General features: G+C 37.0%; 1 protein-coding gene and 1 long non-coding RNA gene across 2 annotated transcripts in view; one reads left to right on the top strand and one right to left on the bottom strand.

Moving 5' to 3' along the window:
• The window catches only part of LOC122395563 (follistatin-related protein 5-like), a 121,725-nt gene that overhangs the window by 4,536 nt on the left and 91,175 nt on the right, over positions 1-26,014 (bottom strand). The window contains exons 2-10 of the mRNA XM_043393237.1: positions 25,862-25,954; positions 13,988-14,123; positions 2,918-3,142; positions 2,417-2,601; positions 2,166-2,300; positions 1,939-2,071; positions 1,183-1,343; positions 918-1,041; positions 352-645 (exon numbers count right to left, since the gene is read on the bottom strand). Of these exons, the coding sequence (XP_043249172.1) occupies positions 352-645; positions 918-1,041; positions 1,183-1,343; positions 1,939-2,071; positions 2,166-2,300; positions 2,417-2,601; positions 2,918-3,142; positions 13,988-14,123; positions 25,862-25,954 (1,486 nt within the window). The remainder of the gene's footprint in view (positions 1-351; positions 646-917; positions 1,042-1,182; positions 1,344-1,938; positions 2,072-2,165; positions 2,301-2,416; positions 2,602-2,917; positions 3,143-13,987; positions 14,124-25,861; positions 25,955-26,014) is intronic.
• LOC122395564 lies at positions 7,682-25,818 on the top strand. The gene is made up of 3 exons (XR_006258982.1): positions 7,682-7,870; positions 25,538-25,616; positions 25,689-25,818. It is a non-coding gene; the product is annotated as an uncharacterized LOC122395564 (long non-coding RNA).

The following is a 26,014-nucleotide window of genomic DNA, read 5'->3' on the forward strand; positions in this document are numbered from 1 at the left end:
AACAAATTTTTTATTTTCGTCTTATTTTGGCCTCTACAATCTACCATTAAAATTTTTCCCCCAGGGGTGGCCAAACACTCTGTATATTAATTTTTCACGCTTTATTTAAATTTATTAAATTTTCAATTTCGCTTTTATTTTCTATAATGGACATATTCAGTCGTATAACCGTACAAAGTATCACAACACGAACACAGTGTTTAGTTCTTATTAGAATAGTGGTAAAAGGTAGTAGAAACTGATGGTATGACGACGAACGAAATCTCTGATAGAAATCATGAAAACTTTTGCACGCTTCTAATAAGTTTTAGATGGCCCTTGAAATAAGATGGCGTCCTGATAGCGACTTACTTGGCGTGGGTTGTTCTTGAACGACTAAGCTACTGATGTCCCTGGTGACACCACCGACGCTGCTAGCTTGACACATATAGGCGCCTGTGTCGGCATAGTCGACCGATTTGATGATCAGTTTCGTGCCGTTTCCAATGAGATCGTACTTGTCCGGTTGGTCGTGGCTTAAAGGTTCGTCGTTTTTGAGCCACTCCACCCGCGGGAGCGGCTCACCGGCGACGTGACACTTTATGGTCGCCTCTTCCTTCAAGCGTTTCGATTGTAACCGCGGCGTTACTATTACCTCGGGGATAGCTAAGCACAGATAACATGTATTAATACTAGATCTACCAAGAGGGTCAGAATTTCAGAAGTTTCTCATAAGAATACTTTTTTAAAAAATTAAATACATTTCAGAATTTACACGCTGTATAAACATGATCTACGTCTGGTTTAGTTTGAAGCAAATGTCTATAAAGGAAACAATGTTGCGTCTTGATACTAGTTCTTTGCAGGAACAGGTGATTTTGACTTGGTAGAAAAAGGTAGATATTAATCGTCGACAGTCACAGTGTTAAAAAACTTACTGTATATTGTCAACACGTGCGTTTGAACGACATCTTGATTTCGGATCGCGTGGCAGGTGTAATTCCCAGCGTGCATCAGTTGCACTTTCGTCAGATAGAGACTGCCGTCGTTGAAAACACGAATCTATATGAAAGTAAGCGCGAAGATGCAGCAGATAATAATAAAAATGAGTTTCATTTATAATAATCATTTTTCGTAATAATCTTCTGTACTCGTTTTCAAGTAAATTTTAGTTTTCGAATAATTAACGCTTCCTGATCGTACCTCAGGCTCGTTCAGAGTTTCCAGATCGGCTTCATTGCGTCGCCACACTAATGGCGGTGGTGGTGTGCCGGTGACATCGCACTTGATTTCAACGTTATCGCCCACTCTCGCGGATATGTGATTCACTTCGAGAGACTTGTCGAGAGACACCACTGAAACGCCTACAAATAATTGCGTTGGTTTAAAAAAAAAAAAAAAAAAAAGAATAATACTTCGAACCTCTGGCGGCTTTCAATGGCTCCGCGAGAAAACAATGGAGTGTAATATTCCCGGAAAACTTTTGTCGTGGCTTTTGTTAGGAGCAGGAAAATATATAGATCGTTGGCAGTTCATTATTCCATGAATAATGCATTATCAGAAACCATTATTTGCTCCTTCACGATACAAATAAAAAATTAAGAGATTAATGGCGTGTAGGGGTATTTATATTAGAAACATCCCTTCGTAACATTCGTTAAAAATTCTGCTTCCTATACATCAATTGATTAGTTCCACGTATACATGGATATAAAAGAAAACACTATATCAAATTCTTAATTAAATAATATTATATTAATATGCGATATTGTTTTTGCATTTGAAACACGGTCGAAAATACAGGGAAGGCCTTTGTTAGGCACAGTCATTGCTAATTAACCGAGTATAACACGAGAATGAATAATCGAGAAAATCACTGTTTTATGATATCAATTACTTGGAGAATCATTGGCAGTCTGATAGGCCTAAATTAATAAGGAGAAAGAAAGGTGTACTCACTGTACAGTTTGCTGAACGCCATGTAAAATTCATTCACGTTCAATTTCCCGTCTCCGTTCGCGTCGTCGTAACTGATCATGTATCCCAGACTGCAGCCTTTGCATAACTCTTTTAAATCCTCGTTCTCCGCGATCTGGACGACAAGAATTATCGCGCGGAAAGGTTTAACCATCGATTTCGGAATAAGAGATCTATTGGATAGATAAAATCGCGGTGAGAACAAGTACCTGTTCCAATTCCTCGCGTTCAAGGTTCCCATTGTTATTACGATCGTAATGTGAAAACATTATACTGACAAGGTACTCCTTGCTGTGGTTGTCTTGGGCCATTAGTCTTGCATGGTTGTAGAGCAACAAATTATCCTGGAGCGAGAACAAGTTGTTATTGGATCCACGACGTTTAATCAAAAGTGAAAGTATTTAATCTCGTCGTGTTGGCGCAACAAGGACGAACTGTTAAAAATCGTATCACATTATACCTTCATTATTTCGTATTCTTGGTTCGTGCACTCTTTCGAGTCCAAATCGTCCTTCTCCGGGATCAAGTTATCTTTCAAGTCATCTTTCATTCTGTTCCTGGATCGTGGATAAGAGATGATGTCCTCAGTCTTGGCCGACGTCCGGTTCACGTGCAGTGTCCTCCGAGCGTGCGCGTTCTCGATATCTGAAAAGTTTAATTACACCGGTGCTATTTTTCACGTTCCATCTGACAGGATAAAATCTTCGTACGCGACTCGTATTCATTCAATTTTTTCTTATTTCGGTTCTTCGGTTCTATTATAGTATATATGTATAAAACTTGTGTTTAGCTTGTGTAGTTTGCGAATTATAATAATAGAAAACAGGCGAATATTCGAGGGCTAGTTTTCATCCTTGAAAGTAAATTTTTGTAACAACAAAAAATTGTGAAATACTTATCTGTGTATATCTTTGAAAGTTTGATGATTTTTTAAACATGCGTGTTTTGTTCGTGCTCTTACCGTGGTGTAGACATCTTATGAGTCTGCTTCTGGTCAACGGTGATCCAGCGTTGCATGCAGCTTTGTGCAGCTCGCAATGATTAGCGTAGATCTGCCCGTTGCTCGCGCAAACAGGTCGATGTCTTCGTGGACATTTTCGTGCACAGACACACAGGGCCACGGTACCGTTGGGTGAACGTTCGCATTCTTTTCCGGGCCCGCAATATTTCTTCGCGCAGGGATCAACTGTGACAGAGAAATTATGTTTCCTTCATTGTTACTTCGAAACACGTTAAATTTCAAGACGCTTGAAATCTGTTACGATAGAAGATAAAACGCATTTGAAAAAGGAATTCTGTTTCAAGTCGATATCGTAGTTCCGGAGAAAAACATTGTTTAAAAAAAAAACTGCTAGCTAGTAATTATGTAAACATCCTGTAAATTTATATTCATTTTCAATTGAAGAAACAATCTATAATTCAGTTTTATTCCACACCAGTTGTATAATTAATATGAATTGTTGAAACTTCTTTGTAGTGTTAATGTAAATATGAAAATAAACATAGAAGATAGTGTAAATTATAGTAATTGGTATATGCATAAGATAGAGGATGAAAAGCTCTTCAAAATGCAATTTGTTTCAAGTCGATAGCGTAATTAGTTCCGGGGATATGACAATTTTCGTTTCAAGTTGAGGGTTAAAGTAAATGCCAAAATAAACATAAAAGATAGCATAAATTATAGTAATTGGTATATTCATAGGATAGGGGATGAAAAGCCCTTTAAAATGAGCGTTTGTACAAGTTGATAGCGTAATTAGTTCCGGAGATATGATAATTTTTGTTTCAAGTCGAGCGTCTAAGTAAATGTCAAAATAAACATAGAAGATAGCATAAATTATAGCAGTTAGTATAGTCATCAGATAGAGTATGAAAAGCCCTTTAAAATGAGCGTTCGTACAAGTCGATAGCTTAATTAGTTCCGGAGATATAGCGATTTTAGTTTCAAGTCGATGCGATGGTTAGTTCCGGAGATATAAGGGTTCGAAGCGTTTGTTTACTTTTCATTGATGACGTCGCGAGGCCGATGAAATTCTTGGAAATGCAACGGCCTTGGCAAGGCCGTCACGTACGCACTCGTAGTAAATAGTAAATTGGGGTAGGTCAGCACGATGCACGTGCGAGAGAGAGATCCGACGCGTTAGACGGAGACAGCGATAGTCGAATTAAAAAAATTACCCCTTTACATAAATTACGATATCTCCGAAACGGGAAGTCGGATCGATAAAAACAAAAAACCATTTCAAAGGGGAGGCTTTATCGCTTCTAACAATGCCTCAATTATTAATAAAACACTAGTAGTTTCGGAACTACACAAGTCTAAAGTTTTAGTATTTTTAATACGCTTTAATAAGCTTTTTCTCAGACGGAGAGTGGAATTTGAAAAATTACCTTTTACATAAATTACGATATCTCCGAAACGGGAAGTCGGATCGACAAAAACGAAAAACCACTTCAAAGGGGAAGCTTCACCGCTGCCAACAGTGGTTCAATTATTAATAAAACACTAGTAGTATCGAAACTGCACGCATCTAAAGTTATACTATTCTTAATACGCGTTGTTTGAAGACGTATAGTAAGATAGTGGAATTTTAATAATCATGTCAGTTGTGGTAGACAAAATAGACTACATATTTTTCTCAGAAAACAAACAATAAGAACAGCAGTGAATATTGAAAGATTCATTGTACATATACTGTAAGAAAAAGATAAGTAAACGTGTGCTTGTATCAGACTATGCATTGTTTTAAATTCTTTCATCGTGTTTGTCACTTAAAAAGGGTACGAAACGTCAATCTTATTCTTGAAACTTTTCTTTGTCAAGTGTGTATTTAAAAGGTGTGAACGATGTCAAGTATACTCGAGAAGAAATAATACAAAGCGAAGTCCGAGTCTTCAGTATTTGATATCTCTGAAAACATTACTCTTGGCGCCTTGAAATAAATATACATTTTATAGAGGAACTCTTAAGGAACGACGTATAGTGCTTTTTTTGTTACAAATGCTTATGTTCTTTTTATCGTGATCGATACATTATGTGTCGACAGCAGGAATGAAGTTTATTCCGTGTTCACTTTCGCGTGGAATTAAAGTAACTCGTGCATCGTAATTCTCTTTTTCACAGATTACGTATCCATAACGATGCTCGAATGTTTTATTTAGAGGGATCTCTACACTTTGATAAAAGTATACTGAAATGAATAAGGAAGTTGTATTCGATTCAGAGATAATGTACGTTACACGCGTTTGTGCGAAACGATGCGTCGAACGCATTGAATTTTCGATTAAGCGACGACAGATAAATCTGCCCACACGCATTTGTCGCGTGTTGCGCTTTACATAAAAGAGTAAATATTCTATACGCGCAGATTGGTGTAATTAATACGCCCGCTCGCGATCCTCATTAATCAGCCCCCATTTTCCCGCGCGAAAGTCACAACAAAGCAGCAAGTAATTATATCGGGGATGATAATGAAACGTCACGTGCGTTAACACAAATTCCATTACTTTCAGATGCTTGATATCGCCGACGATTATTCTCGATTACAATCAAATGTTACATCAGACTGTTTCGAACGACAGAGTAAACCTCTACAAATAAAATTCATTTAATAATCTTTAGACATTCAAACTATTTATTCTCAATTTTAAGTCAAGCTTCTACATTAATCATTCTTTTGTACCTTAAAGTAAATATCAATTCAAAGTCTTAAAATGCACTTGCGCCAGTCACTGGTGCAAATTCAGTGCAAATTCCGGAGTCATAACCATCACATTCACAGTGCGCCCACGTTTCGCGCATGAAACACTTCACCCACTCTTCTCCTCTTTTGTCTTCGCTGTAATTCGCATTGCGGAAGAGAATGCCTTGGAATATTCCAAATTATGTTATCTTCGGTATTCCGAGTTTGCAACGTGGCATTCGAATCTAAAATTTCGTGTCACATTCTCGAAACGATCGCAAAATTGACACGAGACCTTGGAATTAATATGCAAACGAGTAGATTGTATGATTTACTACAAAGTTTTTAAGTTTTTAGTTTTTTTCTTTCAATAAATGTAGTCGGTTAAAAGGTAATTTTTAATTTAATATTTATAATTTGTAATTTAGGTCCGAGTTAGGTCTGGGTTAGGTTTAGTTTAAACGATCGCAAAATTGACACGAGACCATAGAATTAATATGCAAACGAGTAGATTGTATGATTTGCTACAAAGTTTTTAAGTTTTTAGTTTTTTTCTTTCAATAAATGTAGTCGGTTAACAGGTAATTTTAATTTAATATTTATAATTTGTAATTTAGGTCTGAGTTAGGTCTGGGTTAGGTTTAGTTTATTCGCAACATTACAAATTAAATAACATTAATGGCGTTTTAAACTACTAATAGTAGTATATACGTTCGACAAAAAAATATTTTATTATTATTCTTGAGAGCTGAAAGTGCAGAGTTGGAAAGACGATTATCCCAGAGCCCTACCTGTCGCCCATTGGGCCTTCGACGATTTGGGCTCACTCGACGCGACCTTTTCGACGAGTAATAAACAACAATCGAAAGTGTCTGCGCGTAATTCACTATAACCAATCGTGCACATCTTCTGCTCATCATTTGTCCAACTCTGCAAGTCAATTAACAAGGTAATTAATTCCCGAGAATCCACTACCCATTTATATTCGCTTTATACTGTCTTCGTGGCAGCAAATATTTGTAATAAAAATACAGTAGAACCTCGATCGCCTCGATTCTTATTCTCTATTACTTAGCGTTTCTTTACTTGTTGCTCAGCGACCATTTCTCCCACTCGTCGATGCAACGAGTGAAACTATTATTATTAAGTTCTCAGACTCGACTGCGTTCTTTCAGTAATTAAACATTAATTTTTGTTCCAGAATTCGGTACACAGGAGTCTGGAGAATTTTAGAAGCGTTTGTCGGCGTCCAAGGTCGTGGTTCTGCGTCACACCTAATTCAACGGTGAGTAACGTACGTAGAAATAATGAAAAAAGTTTATACAAACGTGTACCCTATTTAACTTTGTTCGCAAGTTACTTCTACGTAATTATCGAGGTAATTATTAACCGCAAACTCGAGCAATTTAACTGATTTTACCGAGCTGTTTGTTACTCGTACTTCGATAATTTCGTGTTGTCTCTCGACCTTGTTGACTGTTCCGTTCGAAACTTGTTTATACTCTTGAGGAAGGCACTCGATACGCAATTCATTCATCCAGCCGCGTATTAGAAGAGATAACGAATAACTATTCAAAGCAGGAAATAGCAGGCATCCATTTGATGTATGGACTTGCTGAATATAATTCAACCGAAGCAAGGCATCTGTATGCAAATCGTTTCCCCAATAGACGTCTGCCAGACAAGAGAACGTTTCAGAGGATATTCGAACGCTTCTCGAGCACAGGTTCATTTTAAAAACGAGTGTCGGACGATAGTAGACCAATCGGATCTATTAATCTCGATGAGAGAATTTTAAATTACGTCGAAGAAAATTGTATAGGTAGCTGAAAAATAGCGAAACTCTTTACTCGAATCCGTGTAATTTCTTTCTTTTCGTACGTTCAGTTATTTTTATTCGTACTCCAAATGTGATAGAGTCGAGGCACGTCATTTTTCCTGCTATAATCGAGATTTTAATATATAGTGTTTCGAGTCTGTGGACGATCAGGTGTCACTGGATGAGGATAGAGCATCGTGGACAAACTGATGTATGGCTAACACCAAAAGCCACGGAATAGGCTAATTTTCATGGACGAACCGGTGTCCAGCTAATACCGGGAGCCACTCAAATGGAGACTGTTTTCGTGGACAAACTGATGTACGGCTAATACCGGAAGCCACAAGATGGTTAGGTTTCGTAGACGAATCGGTGTGTCTGGCTAACACCAGCAGCCACCAGGATGGAATAGGTAAGCCTTAGTAACTTTAAACTGACGTAGTTCGAGCGATAAAAGTATATCAGTGTGGGTCCTTTTAAACTATCGTTAAATATAAAAGGTCTCTCGAATTACATCGACTCGTAATAAGTGTAAAACACAGTGGGTCGAAATCATGGGCCAAACTCTTTCTTTATGTTTCTGAAAAAGTATTCATTTTGTGAAAAGTATGGTCGAAACAGATGTAATCAATCGAGAGTTTAATTTATTTTAAAAATTAGAAAAGAAATCCAACTTTCAAATTTTCTTGTTAGAACGTACGATGAAACAGAATGTATTTTTAATAAAACGACGTTCGCGTAGCTGGTCTTCCATCCATTTGGTATAACAGTAATTGAACGTACTGTACGTAATTATTATATGCTCGAATGGAACTCGGGTGCCCGATCTTGCAGCGTTCTCGCCCTTTCGAAAACTTTCCTCCGAATTAATCTGACTGGTCTTCGCAGCTGCTGCTTTTATACCCGAAAAGTCCGTATGAAAAGTGGTAGGAAAAGTACGTTCCTATGCAAGTCTTACTGGAAAATTCTGATGATGTTATGCAATGTGCGACCAGCTGCGCCCCGAATATAGCGACTTAGTCTAAACATCAGCGTTCCGACTTCGTGGAAAAGACTACGAAATAGGGATGAAAAATATTCGTACGTAATAATATCGCGTATACACACTCGAAGCGTCGTAATAATATCGGGATTGACCAGAAAGTAATGTCAGAATTTCCAGTAAGAAACAGCACTTACTTTATTTTTAAATAGAAGAAATTTTATTAACCATTTTTATCCACAACGAAAACAAAATAAAAACTTGCAATTTGACAGTTATTCGTGTCCAAGTTTGTCTTAAACAGACTTTGGTTATCGTTATAACACGGAGTGGCGTTTGTGGAGCCAAGTTTGCACGAAACTTTTTCCACACTACGAGCAGAATATGCTCCTAAACTTTGGCTACTTATTTCAGAAACACCCTGTAAACGCGAACCCCGGAAACGCTTTCTTTATCTGAATACTTGTTATCCACGGTGAAGTTTAGCAACAATGCTCGCGAAGGTCAAAGATAAAAGTGGGGAAGGTGATTATAAAAAATTAAAAAGTTTTAATTTTTTGTAATCTGCTTATAATCGAGTTATAATGTACGCGAGCAATGTATCATTCTTTGTAGCGAAACGTTAGAACACGTGCTCCGCGGAGGAATAGCATTCTTCTCCATTGTCATCGATTTCTTTGTGTTTGTAGTAAATAATAAGAGTATGTGTTGCGATCAGATAAGTCGGCTCGACATATCGTATGAAGCGGAAGCGGTGCAATATCCGTTCTGAGATCAAACTTTCGCGAACTTCCTACGTATTTTCGCAAAACTTCACCGCAGATGAAAAGTGTTCGGAGCTCGAAAGAGTTTCGATGTTTTCCTTTTATTCTCACCGTGAACATAATGCGTTGCCAAAGTTTACCCGCCTATTTTGTGGACATCCTGTATACACGCTGTAGATTGCACGAGTATCGTCCACTGTAGATATTTACTGAAAATCATTTCGTTTATATTTAAATAACAAGGGACAGTTTATGGTGAAAGTCTTTTTAAAATTATCATTTGAGGCTTTGGTAACTTGGATTATTCAATTGTAATAATTTCCAAGACGATTATCGCTTTGTAGAGTAATGCAACAGTGACACGATAAAGAAATATAATACCGATAAAGTCAAAATCTCGATCGATCAGAAATTTAATGTCAAATGACAGGGGTGAAAGATAAATGTTAAAACGTATGAAAGCAAATCTCTCGCGTGAGTGGTTCGAGCAATTTTCACGGAACTGCGGGAAAATATAAGTACGGAAACAGTTCGTCGGACGATTATGTGAGCCGGTTATTACGGTCGAGATTCCAGAAAGAAGACTTGGATTAACTAACGAAATAGGCGAAAGCGGATCTACTTCGCCGAAACATATTTAGCGTTCGCAGAAGCTTTCTGGAATTTTGTAATATGTAGCAACGAGTGTAAATTTGAATTATTTAATTCATCTGGGGGAGAACCAGAAGAAGAAATAATAAAAAAAAATCTCCGGCTCGCAGTTAAATACGGAGGCGGGAACAGTAGTTAATAGCAGGGATTGGCAATCTCCATTTTATACAAGGTACAATGGACGATACACGTATCTTAACCCTTTCATTCCCGCTGTATTCACCTGGCTAAATATTCAGAGCTATTGAATAAAATCTAGATTTTAAATCGCGGACGTAAAGAAATATTTTTCGAACGGAATAAAATTAGTTCTAATTTGACTAAAAATCTAATTGGTTCCGAATAGATTAAAGGGTGTCATAAAATTAAAATTTAAATCACTTAAAAATTAATCCCAAGAAATGAAATTGAGATATAATGAAGGTTTATAATACAATTTTCGAACTTTGGTATCACATTATGAGTTTCATGGAACAGTAGATTTTCGTTGGTTGGTTGAGCGAATACTTTTGCAACCCACTGTATATTTATTTTTAATGCAGGACGTAGCCAAGCTGGCCCGTCGTTGTAGCAATCTCGCTTGCAATGTGCGCAATATTCTACATAGTTGCAATAATATTAATTTGCGGGCTCATTCTGTACGTGGTTCTTGCCACGTACCATTTGGTCTGAGAGGGTAACGAGTTTTTAAAAGAAGAATTAAATCGCACGCTGACGGGAACCGAGGAAAAAAGGGGACGAAATCGAAGAATCAACCGCAAGTACGAACGTTTTCTCCCTTCCTTCTCTACGTAATCTTTTGCGCCAAATCCGACTATGTAATTTCCTTTTCTCGAGCTCAATTGTGAAACATACAGTGGAGGTTTTAAAATCTACGAAAGGTAACCTAAATTTGTGTTTTTGACAGTCGAAGTCACCGAAATCTCTGATATTTTGATAGTCAAAATACAGTGGGGGGATTCATTTTATAATCAAGTAATATTCCGTATTAATCTTATATTTATCATTATTTTTAAATATGGTCTAAACTGGAGAATAGTTATTTCGAATTTGAAAGAAACTGGGTTATTGTATGTTTAAATTAGTGTAAATTTTGCATATTTATTTATAGGTCTTTAAACAGGGTTGTGAAGAAACATACTCAAACAAACAATAAAATAAAAACGTAGACTTTTCAATATTTTTCTTCATTATTTTCAACATTCATAATAACAACGTGATAACGCAGTGTCAAACAAGAAATTTAAATTATTTTCGGTGTCAGGTTTTTATTAATTTTTTACCAGTCCACTTCACAGTCGAGTCAAACAAAAATTAATCACACGTTCAGAGCATCAGAGAAAACATCGAATTTGTAAATTTTAGGTCGATGGTTGATTCTTTGTACGAAGAGGGTCACGAAGGTCTCCATTGGCGTTCAAATCGTCGTTGCGTTGATTGTCACCGGCGTGGTGTGTTTCATTCTCAAGATGCAATATCTGTAACGCCGTGAATCCGACCAGGAAATTTCTATCTCTACCGTGGCCATTTATTAAAGTTACCACCCAGCCAGGAGTCTCGTTACGCGACGCTTCTACGTTTCTTCTGCGCGGTTACATTGCGCGGCCATAAATTGTTCATTTGCCGAATAATGAGTCAATTAAAAGATATTCGGTCCCCCGGGGGAAATAACGCGACGCGCGAACAAGCGAAAATACGCTTTTAGAATAATTCGCGAACTCGAAGAAAAGGTTCACGGTACGAATGTCGGGAATGCCTGGCTTTTGATTCTTGGCGGCCCGTATCAAATGCACGCCCCGAGTAAACGCGTTCATTAATTTTTTCCGGCGTGCGGATATGTTTGTCGGTTCTTTTCAATTTTACCTCGTCCTGCGTCACGGTCGGAAGAAAAAAGAAAAACGCAACTTTGTTGCGCCTTGCAGATTCATCCTTCTTACAATATTTTATCGAGGCGTTTCGTGGCGCCGAGGGGAAGGGAAAATAAGTCGAACGTTTGCAATGAAATTTCTTACTCGAGGTGGGTTGAGACCAGATTTTAAACACTTAGAAAAATATATCAGAGGCAGTGATTCGAAATTTGTAATTCTTAGCTCTTGTTGAGTTTACAAGTGCAAAAGACCAGTTACAAAATTCTTTGTGTGTTGATGTATGTCATGGAATTTTGCACAAAGGTGTAAAACGTTCATTCACTTTGTTATGGCCACTATGCGTGTTCTTTCATTTTCTTTTTTTTTCTTTTTACAGTGCAACTGTACGACTATTTAATTTTAAGTGCTTCGATGCACTTACAAAGTGTTGTTGTCGGTTAAAACTCCAATTTGGTCGGCTCGTAAGTATTCAAATTCCATTTTCTCCGAAAATGAAATCCTGCACGAAAATATTTCACGTTGTAATTTCAATGTGATTTGAAATTCCATTTCATTTGCACCACGAATTACGCCAGTGTATAAAATGCAGGGTATGAACGAACTACATGTGCGAGCTTTGGGGGTTGATAGAACTCATCGGGAAAACAAATAGCTTTTAACAAACATACGCCCACACAGATGTCTCGGCGGATCAGTGTGTCAATTTCGGACGTGTTCGAAGCATTTAAAATGCTTCAAACTGAAAGGTCATTATTTTCAGCATTTATTATAAGAAACATGCTGGCTCGGTGTGTGACATGTGCAGTCGTACAAACGTACTTGTTTACTTTATTAAATACTGATTTATTTCGCGAATTCTATCAATCTCTAAACAAGCTCCACTTACAATGCATAAAAAATGATATTTGCATACTCCAGTTTCTTGTTAGTATTTGTATATAAGTTTAATTTTATTGTAGCTTTAATAATTTCCATCGGAATGTTCGATAATTAAACGCGAGAAAATTTGAAATGTTTAAATATAATACTGGGAATGTTCTGTATGGAGTTTTTGCGTAATTAATCATGGAGCTATTTGCGTTAATCGAATTGTATACAATGTATTGCAGGGAGAAAGAAATATTAATCCGAAGTAAATATGATGTTATGGCATTATCGTTGAATGGAGTAGACATTATCAATTTAAAATTGTTAAGATACTAATTTGGGTAGTTTAACGCATTTAGTTTGTAATATTCGTTATAAAAGTGAATTAAAATTAAATAGTTCCCTACGTACTCTTTTTATGGAGAGTAAAATTGAAGAACAGAAAGTTTTATTTTATATGTAAATATATACACGCGTAAAAAATATGCGCAAGAACATAAATGAGGGCATTACCGCGTAACTCGAGACCGCGAAACGCGAAGAGCGTAGTTATAATTACTAAAAATACAATGTATTTTTATACTATTAATTTCAATTTAATTTAAATGGTTTCACGTTTCTTTAGTAAAATATTTCGTTTGTTAATTGAATCAATGCCCAACAATAAATATTATTATTATTAATGGAAGAACGCTTTGATAGAAAATGCATTTAATTTTCTATCGCTTGACTTTCAGGTAAAACTGATTACAAATTTGAACAAACCGAAATTTAATAAAACGAATGATACTGCTTCTCAAGAATTAAATAGAGGATGTTTCTTTTTTTATGGTTTTATTATTGGCGGTTCAACGCATTCAAACGTGATGATTACTCGGAATAAAATACCGTGGAAAATGCTTCTTCACATTATTTCTGCACGTAATATGCTTCTTTCTTTCTTCCGAGCGCGAACCGTAGTTTGAGAAACGCTGCTTTAAAATATACAGACGCGTTGCGGAGCAATTTGCCAGAAAGTACAATTAAACTGGGCACGAGTAATGCATATTATTTCCAACAGGACAACGATCAAAACCATACTTCCAGAAAACCCAGATAGTGGCTACAGTATAATGTTCCCACACAACTGGTTAAATCTCAGGTATTAATAATAAACTTTTTCGGTTGCTCGTAACAGTTATTGATGAGAGAAATCGTTTCAAGTCGTTCACCAATCGTTATCTTTGTTTCGTTTTTCTACTTTCCGTCTAATACGTTATGAGAACAAAATATAATTTCGTTACTAAAAGAGAACATTATATTTTTTTATTTTTTGTACAAAAATTTCTTGTCGTCTTAATCTTTTGCCCGCTACTATAGCTCGTGGTTTTTACGGTATTAGATGAATCGTCACTCACTTTCGGGGAAGTATGGCTCTTCGGGAAGCGGAGATTGATCGATCGCCGGCGATATCGTCATCGGAACGCTGTCAATCTTGGACGATGACGCATCGTAACTTTCGGCCACTGTGAAGTCTCGGTGTCGCCTCGAGTGCTGAAAAGAGTGAAAAAATGCATACGTAAGAACTGCAGAGGAAACTGGGTTAAAGCTAGAGGGTCAAGAAAGAGTCACCTCTCGCGAGTAGGTGCCGAGAGAATCGATGGAAGCCACGATTAGGCACGATCGAGCTTGGAAAAACTGCTTGGTCGACGAAAATTAGAACAGTCCTCTGCGGATGATCGAGGACGCAGCGAGTAAATCGTTACAGATAATTTTTTCACGATAAAAAAAGGAAAAAAAACACTGCAATCTTTCCTCGAAACGATAGAAGCAAAATTGCGGTATAAAAGTTCCATTACCAGACGTGATTTTTAACACCAGAAAAATCATAGTGTATTTATCTATATCACAGAAATTAAAATGCAGTGGAAATCAATTTTTCACAAATATTAGAAATTACAAATGGGTCATTTTGGCTGCTTTGATAGTTCTAGCATTAACAAGTGCTCATAGAAATTAAAATGCAATGGAAATCAATTTTTTTATAAATATTAGAAATTACAAATGGATCATTTTGACTGCATTGGTAGTTTTAGTGTTAATGAGTGCTTCTGATTATCATTAAGAAAATTAATTTTCTTGCGAGAGGGGGTAGAAAGAAACTTCGAGATGGAACTCTTTCCAGCAATGAAATAAAAGATTAGGACACTCCCGGAGCACATCGACCGTGATAATTCGTCGCGATAATGCCATCGATCCTGCTAAAATAAAAATAAAATGGATCCCTGCTGTTTCCCGGTGTCCGTTTCGACGTTAAGTTTCCCTCGTCGTGAATTTGATCAATATCAGGGTATAAACGCGACGAAGAGCGACCGATTCTGTCATAGAGTCTCTATCTGTTTGATTTTTCATATGAAACGCGAAAGAATATAGGCGGTCGTGCAGTAAGGATGGAAGGGATATGATACACGCGAATCGACCGTGGGAGTTCAAAGCGATCGAGAGACGCGAGGAGGTTAATATACGAAGTCGAAATATGAGAATGACATCGAAAAATATGACTAGTTTTAGTATCCATTCGTTCTCACGGTCACGTTACTTCAGCGGCAAATTTATGGGGACACCGCTGCGTTCCGTACCTCCATTAGTGTCTCCTGAAATTGTTCATTCGAGGGAACGGGTGTTTTCAATTACTTGTAGAAATTACCGGGAGGAAGAAACTCCTCGTCAGAACTTTAACATTCAATTAGATACTCTGAAAACTTGTCTTTGGGAATCATCGAACTTCGAGTGATTATTATTTCGTGCTTTGTAGCCGAGATTGAATCGTTATTGTTACCTTCGTCCCCTTAAAATCCGAAACGTTTTTAATATTTCGTTCTACCTGGTTCACAGGCAATTGTTTCAATCTGGTCGAAGCTCGTGTGTTTCAATATTTTAGGAATGTTCAAATATCTACGTAATTTTATTATAACTCGTCGATATCGTCATAAATATCGAAGACAGTATTTTCATATAGAAATCATTGTTTTAAAACGTATGATAACACTTTCACGTATGTTCATTTTCTTAATATGATTATTAGACTGCGACAACCCTCTACAAAGTTCTCATTTGATTAATTCCGTTAATAAAAATACGAATTTGCATAAAGATTCTAATAATTATATACCCTGCAATAATTTGTATTTAGTTTCTAAATTGAACCTCACTCCATCTTTTCGACCGTTTCCGGTGTATCAATCGTCGGTTACCAAACGATCAATTTGTTTCGCAAAGAATGGCGATTTCGTTCGGTGCAAAGAATCGTACATTTACACGTTCGCGCCGTGTATTCGACAGCCGCGTTCGATCCAATTACGGCCGACAATTTCGTTGGTTCCTGGTCTTGCTGTATTAACGCGTGTTATTTTGGATTATCGATTAACGCTGTCGGCTGGCCCGTTGCCTCTTTACAGCTCGCGATAACGTACGGAGCTTTCAATGTTGCGTCCATCGTTTACGAATATGGCCGTTGAGTTTCGTCGCGCGAGAAAATTGAAAAAATTCGAAACGCGAGCAACCTTTGCGTCAACTTCTCTTGAATTGAGATTAATAACAATTTTTTGACATTCATAAATTCGAAAGATAATTTATCAATTCGAATAAGTTTTCAGTAAAAATCGAAACGTTTTGAGTGCCGGAATGCCACATAAAGCTTTGCCTTTACAATCGCGAGTCTCTTATCACCGCTGTTGAGACCAACATTAATAACGTTTATCTCGATTTATTCTGCGTTGAATTAAAAGCCATACACGCTGTAGGTCTATTTCGTTTCGTTATCGAGATAAGCATTGTTAATGTTGGCTTCAAGAGCAGGGATAAATGGTTCTCAATGCTGACGGCAAAGTTTGCGCGGCATTTAGTTCGCGGCTTAGTTTTTGGTAGCTACGAACGGATTCGTGTATAACAGTTTTTTGTTTAAAGTGGCTCACTGAACACCACGGCTGAAGTTTATTGAATACGATAGGAGCGAGGTATAGGAAGTATCATGGGGACTATGGGAGGCTAGGATGACGGAGAGTTCACAGTAAAATCGACATCTCCAAACGAAAATACGCCTCTAGCGCTTCGACTGCCATCCATATATAGGTTTCGTTTGAGCTTTTTACTGTGAAATTAAAACAATTCTCAATTGTCAAGTCAAACTTCATGAGTTTTAGTTCGATTTTTTAAACATACGCATGAAATTTCAAGGGAATCATTCATGGCCAGACACTGTATTTTCGGTAATGAATTTTTTTCTCGGAAGTGAGTAGGATTTCGGGGACATGTCTATTGACCAAAAATTATTGTAATTGGTCCCCACGGCGGAAAATAATTTTTTCAGAACGATTTGAAATTTTTTTTTCAGAGTAACTAGACAGTTATGGTCAGACATTTTACTTTCAATAATGAATTTTTTTCTCGAAAGTGCGTAGGATTTCGGGGGTATATGTATTCACCAAAATTGCTTGTAATTAACCCCCGCAACTGAAAATAATTTTTTTAGAACGATTTGAAATTTTTTTTTTCACCGAAAAATTTAGGCACTTACCCCTTGTCAATTTTTCTTAAAAATTCGGTTTTCTTTTTTAATAATTTTGTTTAATACCTTTTTGTAGGTACCCATGGGCTCTACTTCAGAAAAAAATTTCAATTAAATACCTTTACTATTGTAGGAGTTATGGCAGTTTGAATATTGGACCACTTTTATGGGGTTTTTCTCACTTTACGGGGTCAAGGAACAACTTTTCCAAAATTTTTTAAATTTCTACATATTCTTCACTAAAATATGCGTTGTTTGCCGTTTGAAACATTAAAATCCTCCAATCCGTTTAGGAGTTATGATTTTTTAAACATGCGCATAAAATTTCAGTGAAACATATCAATGTGTGGTCAGACATTGTATTTTCGGTAAGGAATTTTTTTCTCGAAAGGGCGTAGGATTTCGGGGTTATGTGTATTACAAAAAAATGATTGTAATTAACCCCCGCAACCAAAAATAATTTTTCCAGAACGATTTGAAATTTTTTAATTTCAAAATTTTTTAAATTGCTATTCTTGATTTTCGTCTTATTTTAGACTCCAGAATCTCCCGTTAAAATTTTTCCCAGGTGTCGAACATCCTGTATAATCGCGACAGAATCGAACCACCGTAAAAATCGTTCGATAAGATCGCGAATTAATTAGCGAACACGGAAAGTCCTCGAAATTCAGCGTTCGCGCGTACGTTTCGTAATGGACGAAATCGCTCGGTCCGTTGTCTTCCGCGAGGGTAATAAAATGCCGCGAGGGAACGCTTTATGTTTGTTAAAGACCGTCACGCGGCACGGCAACGACGGTAATTAATTATTAACGTTTTACCCTGTCGAGTGTCTACGTCTCGAGTTTAGATAGCGCCTGGTGGGGAGGGGGAGGGTGGTGAGTCGCGCGGGGGCGTTGTCGCGCGTGAGACCAGTTTCTGGGAAGATCGTTTCGAATCGAAATCGGAAGAACAAGACGATATGGAAATTAGCCGGCACGCCGCGGATTCGGTTGTCGAGGATTGTTTGCATTTACATTTATCATGGACGTCGCGCAATCAAATCCGCTTCAGGCTGCGACGAATTATCCTCGCATACAGGGTGGATGTACACAGCACAGGGACAAATGCCAGCACCGATCCAGCCACCTATGTGCTGGGTAAATTCTGGCACGCCAACAATTATGTTGGACTACAGCGTTACACGATCCACGAGACAAGTGCTGTCCGGCATGCTACTGCTGCATGCATCGGAACAAACACTTCCGGTCAACATTAGCGGAATGGCCAGCATACGTGCTCGGGTAGCGTTGACGGCATGTCAGATGTCGGTCGACCACTGATTTTCTACGTTCCAACAGAATTCAACCCGGCCATTGAGCGATCACGCGTTCAGCAGGGACTTACACGGGACGTTCATTTTTCTTTCCCTTTTAACCCCTCGCGTCAATAATCAACTTCCCTTCGGTGTCCCGTCACCGATTCATCTTGCTTCTATGGTTTTCCTCCGATTATACGGAGCGTTATCCATGGATCAATCGTCAGGGTGTGATTCCCCGCAAAGAAATGCGAGTCGAGAATGTGGAATAAAAATCTTATAGTACTTCGTTTCCAAGATAATTGTATTTTAATACTAGAACCACCGAAAGTGGTAAAAATTGTTAAAAATTCACCATAGTTTTCTATAAAAGAATGAACAAACATTTACTTCCATTGCACTATACATTTATTCCGATATCTATCGTTTTAATTTCTTTGGTACAAATAGATATACCACAATTGTCGATAGTTTTATTGTTAAAAGTCGAATGTGTAATCGAATACAATTTAATCCTGTTATCCAAATCAAATTCTATTCCATTCTGATAAAGTTTCAGAACACAAAAATAAAATGTTTCAAGTAAACGTTGCCAAGCTCGATAAGAGCTATTCGAGTCCAAACAATTAATACCATCCCAGTTCCATTTAAATGAAAAGGATCGAAATCGATATCTGCACGGAGTTAATTTCATTTCCAAATAACGAATAACGATTTTAGATTTATTTATAAACTTTTACTCGCGGCTGTCGGTTTAAAAAAAATCCGTTAACGGATGAATTTATGAAACGAAACGTAAACGGGGGGTAGTTCGCGAACGAGTCTAAAATTTTTAATTCTTGTTCGGGAATAAAAATTGTTCGACGTCGATGTACGGGGGCGTCGATGTGTCAGTAAATATTTGATAAAAAAAAAATTTATGAGCGAGAAGTTATTGACGCAGTGGGTGTCACATTTTGTTTTATAACGCGGAGGTACGTTGATTCTGGGTCGAGAATCGGCTCGAATACGTTCAAATATAAGATTTTAAATTCTGACTGTTAAAAGCAAGAAAATTTGATCCCTTCTAGATTAATAACTGGGAAAGTTTCTCAACAACTTTACCAATTTTTCCTTTTTTCAGTCGAGAATCTATTCTTTCATGAGGCAAGGATTTCGTTTTCCTTTCGTTCTTTTCAAACTTTAGGTGGATTTCTTTTCCTCCTTTTGCGATAAAAGCGAGTACTCCTGCTGGTCCATCTGCGTTTTTCTCATTGGGTGTTCTTAAAGAATTATTAGAAAGTACACGAGATTATGTATTTATCGTTAATCTATCAATTGTTGGGAATATCCGAGTATCATCTGATCCATCTGCAATTTCTGGTTAATCTTTTACGTCTTAAACAGGGCAAAACTTATACCAAAAAATTTTGCCTGTATTCTCTTTTTAATAAACTCTTTATTTCGTTGCCGTACGCGACGTTTACGATTTTTTAATTTTAAAATACACAGAAAGTAGGCTTAGTCGTAATGTTAACCAACAGTCCTAATATTTCGAGGTACAAACTTCCCCAACGTTGTTATTTCACTCGCTGTAATGGGTTTGTAGTCGACGTATATATTTTCCCTTGCGTTACGGGTAATCCCTGAGGGATATTTAATATGTTCGTAAAAATAAAAGTTTCTTTCTTTTAGGTACAAACATGTGCCTTATTATTAACCACATCCTCGATTGTAAATAAGAATTGTACATACATTACGAGATAAACTCATGCCAAAATTGTAATATTAAATATTAATAGAGAGGGTTGTATAAATAAATATGTAATAGGGGTAGCCAAGGTGACAAGTTTTCAGAGCCGCGTTCACGAACTGGAGTTCGCAAAAAGCTGCATTGAATATTCAAGCACGTAAAGCCCGATATTTAATCTACCGATGAAATAAATAATTTCATCAGTTTTCCTGCCGGATAATTTAACATTTAAACAAATTTCAATGTCATTAATAAATTCTTCCAATGTTAACCAATTATATTAAAAATATAAATGTATAAATAATAAAATAAACTAAAGCCTCTTACAACACGTTATTCTAAAAATTATGGTCAGTTTCAGTTCGGTCTCATAATTTTCTTTTTTTATAAATTAGCTTGCATGTTCTGGTGTGATCTCGAAGACACTATATCTCAGTATATATTCTTAACATAATATTTTCCATGCAAATGTTACTCAAAATTTTATAATAATGTTTAATCCATCGTGTGTTATTAAATGCATCCTTCGATCGTGGACAATCTCGACAAGGAGTATATTATTGAACCTGGTTCGTATTTGCCACTGGCAGGGTATACATATTTGTTAAATACGTTTCGAAGCTGTTAACGCTAGAATAATTGGATTAATCGCCATCAAATGTAATGTGCACACAATAGATATTCTAGTAGCTTCGTGTTTATGTTTCAGCTTTAACCACTGTTGAATTTACTTCGTTTGGCATCGCGGCATTTTGATGACCCTCTTGTCAGTTTCACTCTTTCCGATCAAACAGTAACTATCGTGAATCATTGAAACGATTTATCATTATGAAACAATATTACTAGCATTATTAAATATTCTGTAGAATATTCTATTACACAGGGCTAACCCCATAAATTGATACAAGCTGATTTCTTTTAGAAATGTTGAAAATTCGACTGAAACTTTGTTTAGTACATTACGATCTTCCTTTCTTTAAATGAATTGTCATATAAATATTTGCAATTTTAGATAGTGATTTTAATAGTAAATAACGTTTACTTGGAAAATTGTATTATCTTTTAAGTAGTTGCTATTTTGGATATTTAATAAAATGAAATTCTAATTTAAAAAGTGTAGATAATTGGTATATAACTTGAGTCACGCTGAGTTATAGAGCGTTCATACCACTATTAATTGCAAAAATAACAAATGAATTAAGACGAAATAATTATCGCGTATGAACTGAATTTTAAACAGTTTATGACCCAAATGCATAAGCCACAAATTTTCCACCATTAAGTAATGAAAGTGACATTCCGAGGCTCTCAGAGAAAACCCCTGAAAGGAATGCGACGCGAAATATTACTGTTGTCTTTGTGATGCCTGGGGCTGAGCAAAGCCTATAGAAAACGTCGCTCATTGGTGGTCGTACCATCTTGTCTCATAGTACTTGCTCATTTTTAATAAACAACCACTAAGTCAGGCGTACACAGACGCCATCATAGTGATCTTACAATACATAAACAGTGCAACTTAATTTTATTTGTATTTACATGACGTTTTTAGGAAACGTATTTGCACGTGATTAAAGTGAAGCTCTTGGTCTTTAAAATATAAAAATATAAACGATTGTCCAAAATTGCATTTGTCAGCCATTGTCCTACAAAAAGGTGGGCATCGATTCTAACAATACTAAAAAAAGATTCTGTCATCGTCGCCAATGATTTTCGATAAAACAGCTTGTACACTTTTCACTCTAATCGAATAAAATTTATCAGCGACAGTCTCGTCGTGTTTTAATTTAATTTGATGCACTTTTATAGATTCATTAATTTAGCACGGATTTCAAACACTTTCATACAAAATGTCAAAGCGATAACGATTAATTTCCATACGTATGCCGCGCGCTGCACGTATTCTGACTTCTGGGTCGTGTTCTGAATAACATCCGTTAATAGAAAATGTCATGCTATTTTAGCGGATCGTATTTGAGTTTGATCGATTATTACCACCCATGGCAAGTGGGTCACTCTACAGCGGAATCCATTCGAAGAAACCGGTTATGCTATTTCTTGCCCGATAAGGGACTGTCACGCGAATATTGTTGAATTACACCGATGCACCGGGGCAAGGAGGGGGTGGCACCGACAACGTCTACAGCAATTCTTTCCCTGTCCTTTGTGAAATTCCCATTGTGCCGTCTCTACAGCCGGAGTATCGCGCGTGTAATGCACATTACCGATGCACTGTGTTGCTTATCACTTCGCGAACTAATGGAACATCCAGCAGCACAATCATTGAGAATCTTTGTAAATAAAAGGCGAAAGAACGTTTCTAGCGAACCGTGCGACCGACTGTAGTTCACATCTACCCGTACAAACGAAAGTAATACATTTTTAACCAGTCGATACGATAGGAACGAGATATACGGTAGCGATACATACAAATAGGGAAATAATTTTGTCGATATATAAGATGCTCTTTTATTTTCTGCAGTCTGCAATTTTGAAACTGTTGCACAGAAAAAGGGAAAGAATTGCATTAACACTAAACCCATCAACACTTTATGTATATCCATTTCTACCACGATCGCCTGCTTAGTAATTATACGAACATCCTGTATATAAATTTATATTCATTTTGAATGAAATAAACAATTTATAATTCAGTTTTATCGCACACAAGTTGTACGATCAATAGGAATTGTTAAAATTTCTTTGAGTATATAATGTCAAAGTAAATGTCAAAATAAACATAGAAGATAGCATAAAGTATAGTAGTTGTTACGTTCATAGGATGGGGGATAAAAAGCCCTTTAAAATGAGTGCTTGTACAGGTCGATAGTGTAATTAGTTCCGGAGATATAGCGATTTTTGTTTCAAGTCAAGTTGTCATTGTTTACGTCACGCGGTCAATGAACTCTCTTACTACGGCCTTGCCAAGGTCGTTGACCGCACGTGCTCGTATCGAATTAAAAAAATTACGATATCTCCAAAACGGAATGTCAGATCAACAAAAATCAAAAACCATTTCAAAGGGGAGGCTTTGCCGCTTCTAATGGTGGCTCAATTATTAATAAAACACTAGTAGTTTCGGAACTGCGTGTGTGTAAAGTTTGACTATTTTTAATACGCGTTTTCAGACTGTTTTAAGACAGTGGAAACTGAAGATTGTCTCCTTTCATCTTTGCTATGTATTTCCAGAATTTAATACCAGATTGTATCCGGTTTTTTACAAAAAAATATAAATCGTTCAACCAATCAAGTGACCAGTTGTGGTAGGTTTAGTGTTAAACCAAGTATCATAGATTATAACGAAGCTTTGATGTCATCGATCAAACTTTGTTTAAACACAGTTATTGTAAATGCATGGATTATGTGTCTATAATAATTTTACCACAAAATGTTAAATCTCGAGCTGAGGAAAAAAGTTATGTATTTGATATCCTTGCAATGGTAATGATTATCTATAACATAAAAAAGAAATCGTCATGAAATAAAAAATCCTGGAATTTTTTAGTTTATAATTCCGTTTTTCGTTTCGTCGAGAAATTAACGCCGAATTACTGGTATTCCCGCATCACGGATTTCCATCGGAAGGAAAATCGACACCGAAATAACCAGCAAACGGCTCCGTTCATCGTTGGTTATTTTTTCGGTTTCTGAAATCCCACGAGACCGATCCTCTCACTTGCTTCTATTTCAAGTATTCTCCCATCGCAGTTTCTTGGTTCCTTCTCCTCTCCATCTGCCAGCGTCCTCCTTCCGCTTCGACGCCAATAACTTGGTGCACCCGAGGAAGCAAAAAGGCGGAAAAAAAGAATTTCGAGGGGTGAACCGGGTCGATCCATAAATCTGTGTACAGAAATATTGTGCGTTTCCGAGGCGGGCGAACAGGTAGGCGAGCAGGTAGACAGGTATACGAAAAACGAAACTATTTCTACTCTGGTTCCCAGGATTTTTCTGCCATTCTTTTTTCGTGTACAGTGGTTTGAAAAAAACATTTTTCCACGCCATGACAAATCAACGCTTGGGTTTTGCTTTTTAAATTGTGACAATTTCGTTTGCTCTAAAGGTTCAATCAGATTTGTTAATGGTAGTCAATATTAGATTTAAAAGAACTCAATGAGATTTAGAAATATAAATGTTTATTATTCACAAAGAAATTAGAAATTGGACAAAAATATAATGGTTCGAAATTCATGGTCGAATCAACAATTTTAAAACGTCGCCCTGGCGAGTCAACATCGACATCCCGTGCAGTTTGTCCTAGGAATCGACCCTTTTAATTAGCGAAAACGTTTCGAATACGCTTTGTCCCGTGGGATACGTCTGGTCTTGTTCCTCCGTGAAATCGAATGGCCAATCACGTTCGACTAACCCCCAAATAATCGTCACTGAATCCGCGGTACGGTTGTTGCGGAGAATTCGAAAAGTTTTCGAGCGGACACAGTCGATCTATGATCGTAACGGTTAGAAGACATTTCGAAGCGGGAATCGAGTTTCATTTACTAAAACGTCGAACATTCCAGATCGTGTAACTTCGATTACGCGTTTAAACCCTCGGACAGCAGTTTTGTGAACAATGTTAGGGTTGGTCGACCATGGGTCATTTATGATCCATCTTACCATATACTTTAGAAATACTTTGTTTCATAGAAATGCATTTAAAAGGATTCTTAACTCGAAAATAAATTGTGAACAGAGATAACGCAAGAAATATTTGCAAACTAAATTTATTTACTAAAATTTTTTTAGTTAGAAGTACCATGTTTTTTTTTCGTCGCTGATAAAAATGATCGAAAATTTATTTACGAGTAATTTGGAAGCAAAAAGGTGTACCGTTGGTAATGGTGAAACATAAACCACGACGTACAGCGAAAAATTTGATCGGTCAATTGCGACCGAAGTAAATTTCCCTCATCGATTACCATCGTGAGAACTCGAAATAAATTTCCCTCGTTAATAATGGCTATCGAAACAAAATTACGGTCACGAATATTGTTGCGTAACCGAAACGTATAGAAATCTGTATTATTTTAGTTACGTTGTTTTTTGACAAATTTTCTGCCACTTTTCTGTTACGAATATGTCCGGTGTCGGTTAGTTAAATTAGTCATCCCAATATTAAATTGGTGGGCAGTGTCACTAATCGCGCCTACAGCGGTTCATAGAAAATTCAATGAACAATTCACGCCATTAGCTCGCAACTGAGTTAGCGACCAATTCTAATAAATTGTTTATATACAATGTTCGATAACTCGGTGAAATTCCTATAATCGATTAAATTATTCGAATAAACTCTCTTAATGTTGCACATTGCTCGTGTATGGTTCCTTAAAGAATGATTATTTAACAAACTCGTGTACTAATTTAACATGCTCGTGTTTCAGACTCGAACCCAGTGGATCGTCGTAATTCTTGCAAGATTTAGAAACTACAAGCTTGCAAGGCTATTTTGATACTGTACAGGTAAGCATCTGAGATAAAATGTATAAATATATAATTATTTTATTCTAACGATAATACCTCTGTTTTAATCAGGTGCAATCGTATAGCGACAAAACGGTATTAAAATATACAAAATGGAGGCGCGAATTGATTGTAAACGTCGTTTTTTTTTTTAAGCCACGCGCGTTACGGTGAATGCTATCGCGTCCAGGTCAATGTGTAATTATGTTCAACGAGATGTACGCGATGCAGGCGTCGATACTCACCTTATGACCGACGACAGGGACAATGTAGGTCGAGGCGATCGACAGCGATAGCAGCAGGAAGCAAAAAGGCGCGTTCTGGGATTTACGTCTCATCTGAAATAAACATCGGGAAGCGTTAATAGAAATGTCGTGTGCCGGGGTGGGGTGGGGAAA

Source organism: Colletes gigas, unplaced genomic scaffold (genome assembly GCF_013123115.1).
Source record: "Colletes gigas isolate AHSC1104 unplaced genomic scaffold, ASM1312311v1 Colletes_gigas_Sc00006, whole genome shotgun sequence".
Taxonomy (NCBI): domain Eukaryota; kingdom Metazoa; phylum Arthropoda; class Insecta; order Hymenoptera; family Colletidae; genus Colletes; species Colletes gigas.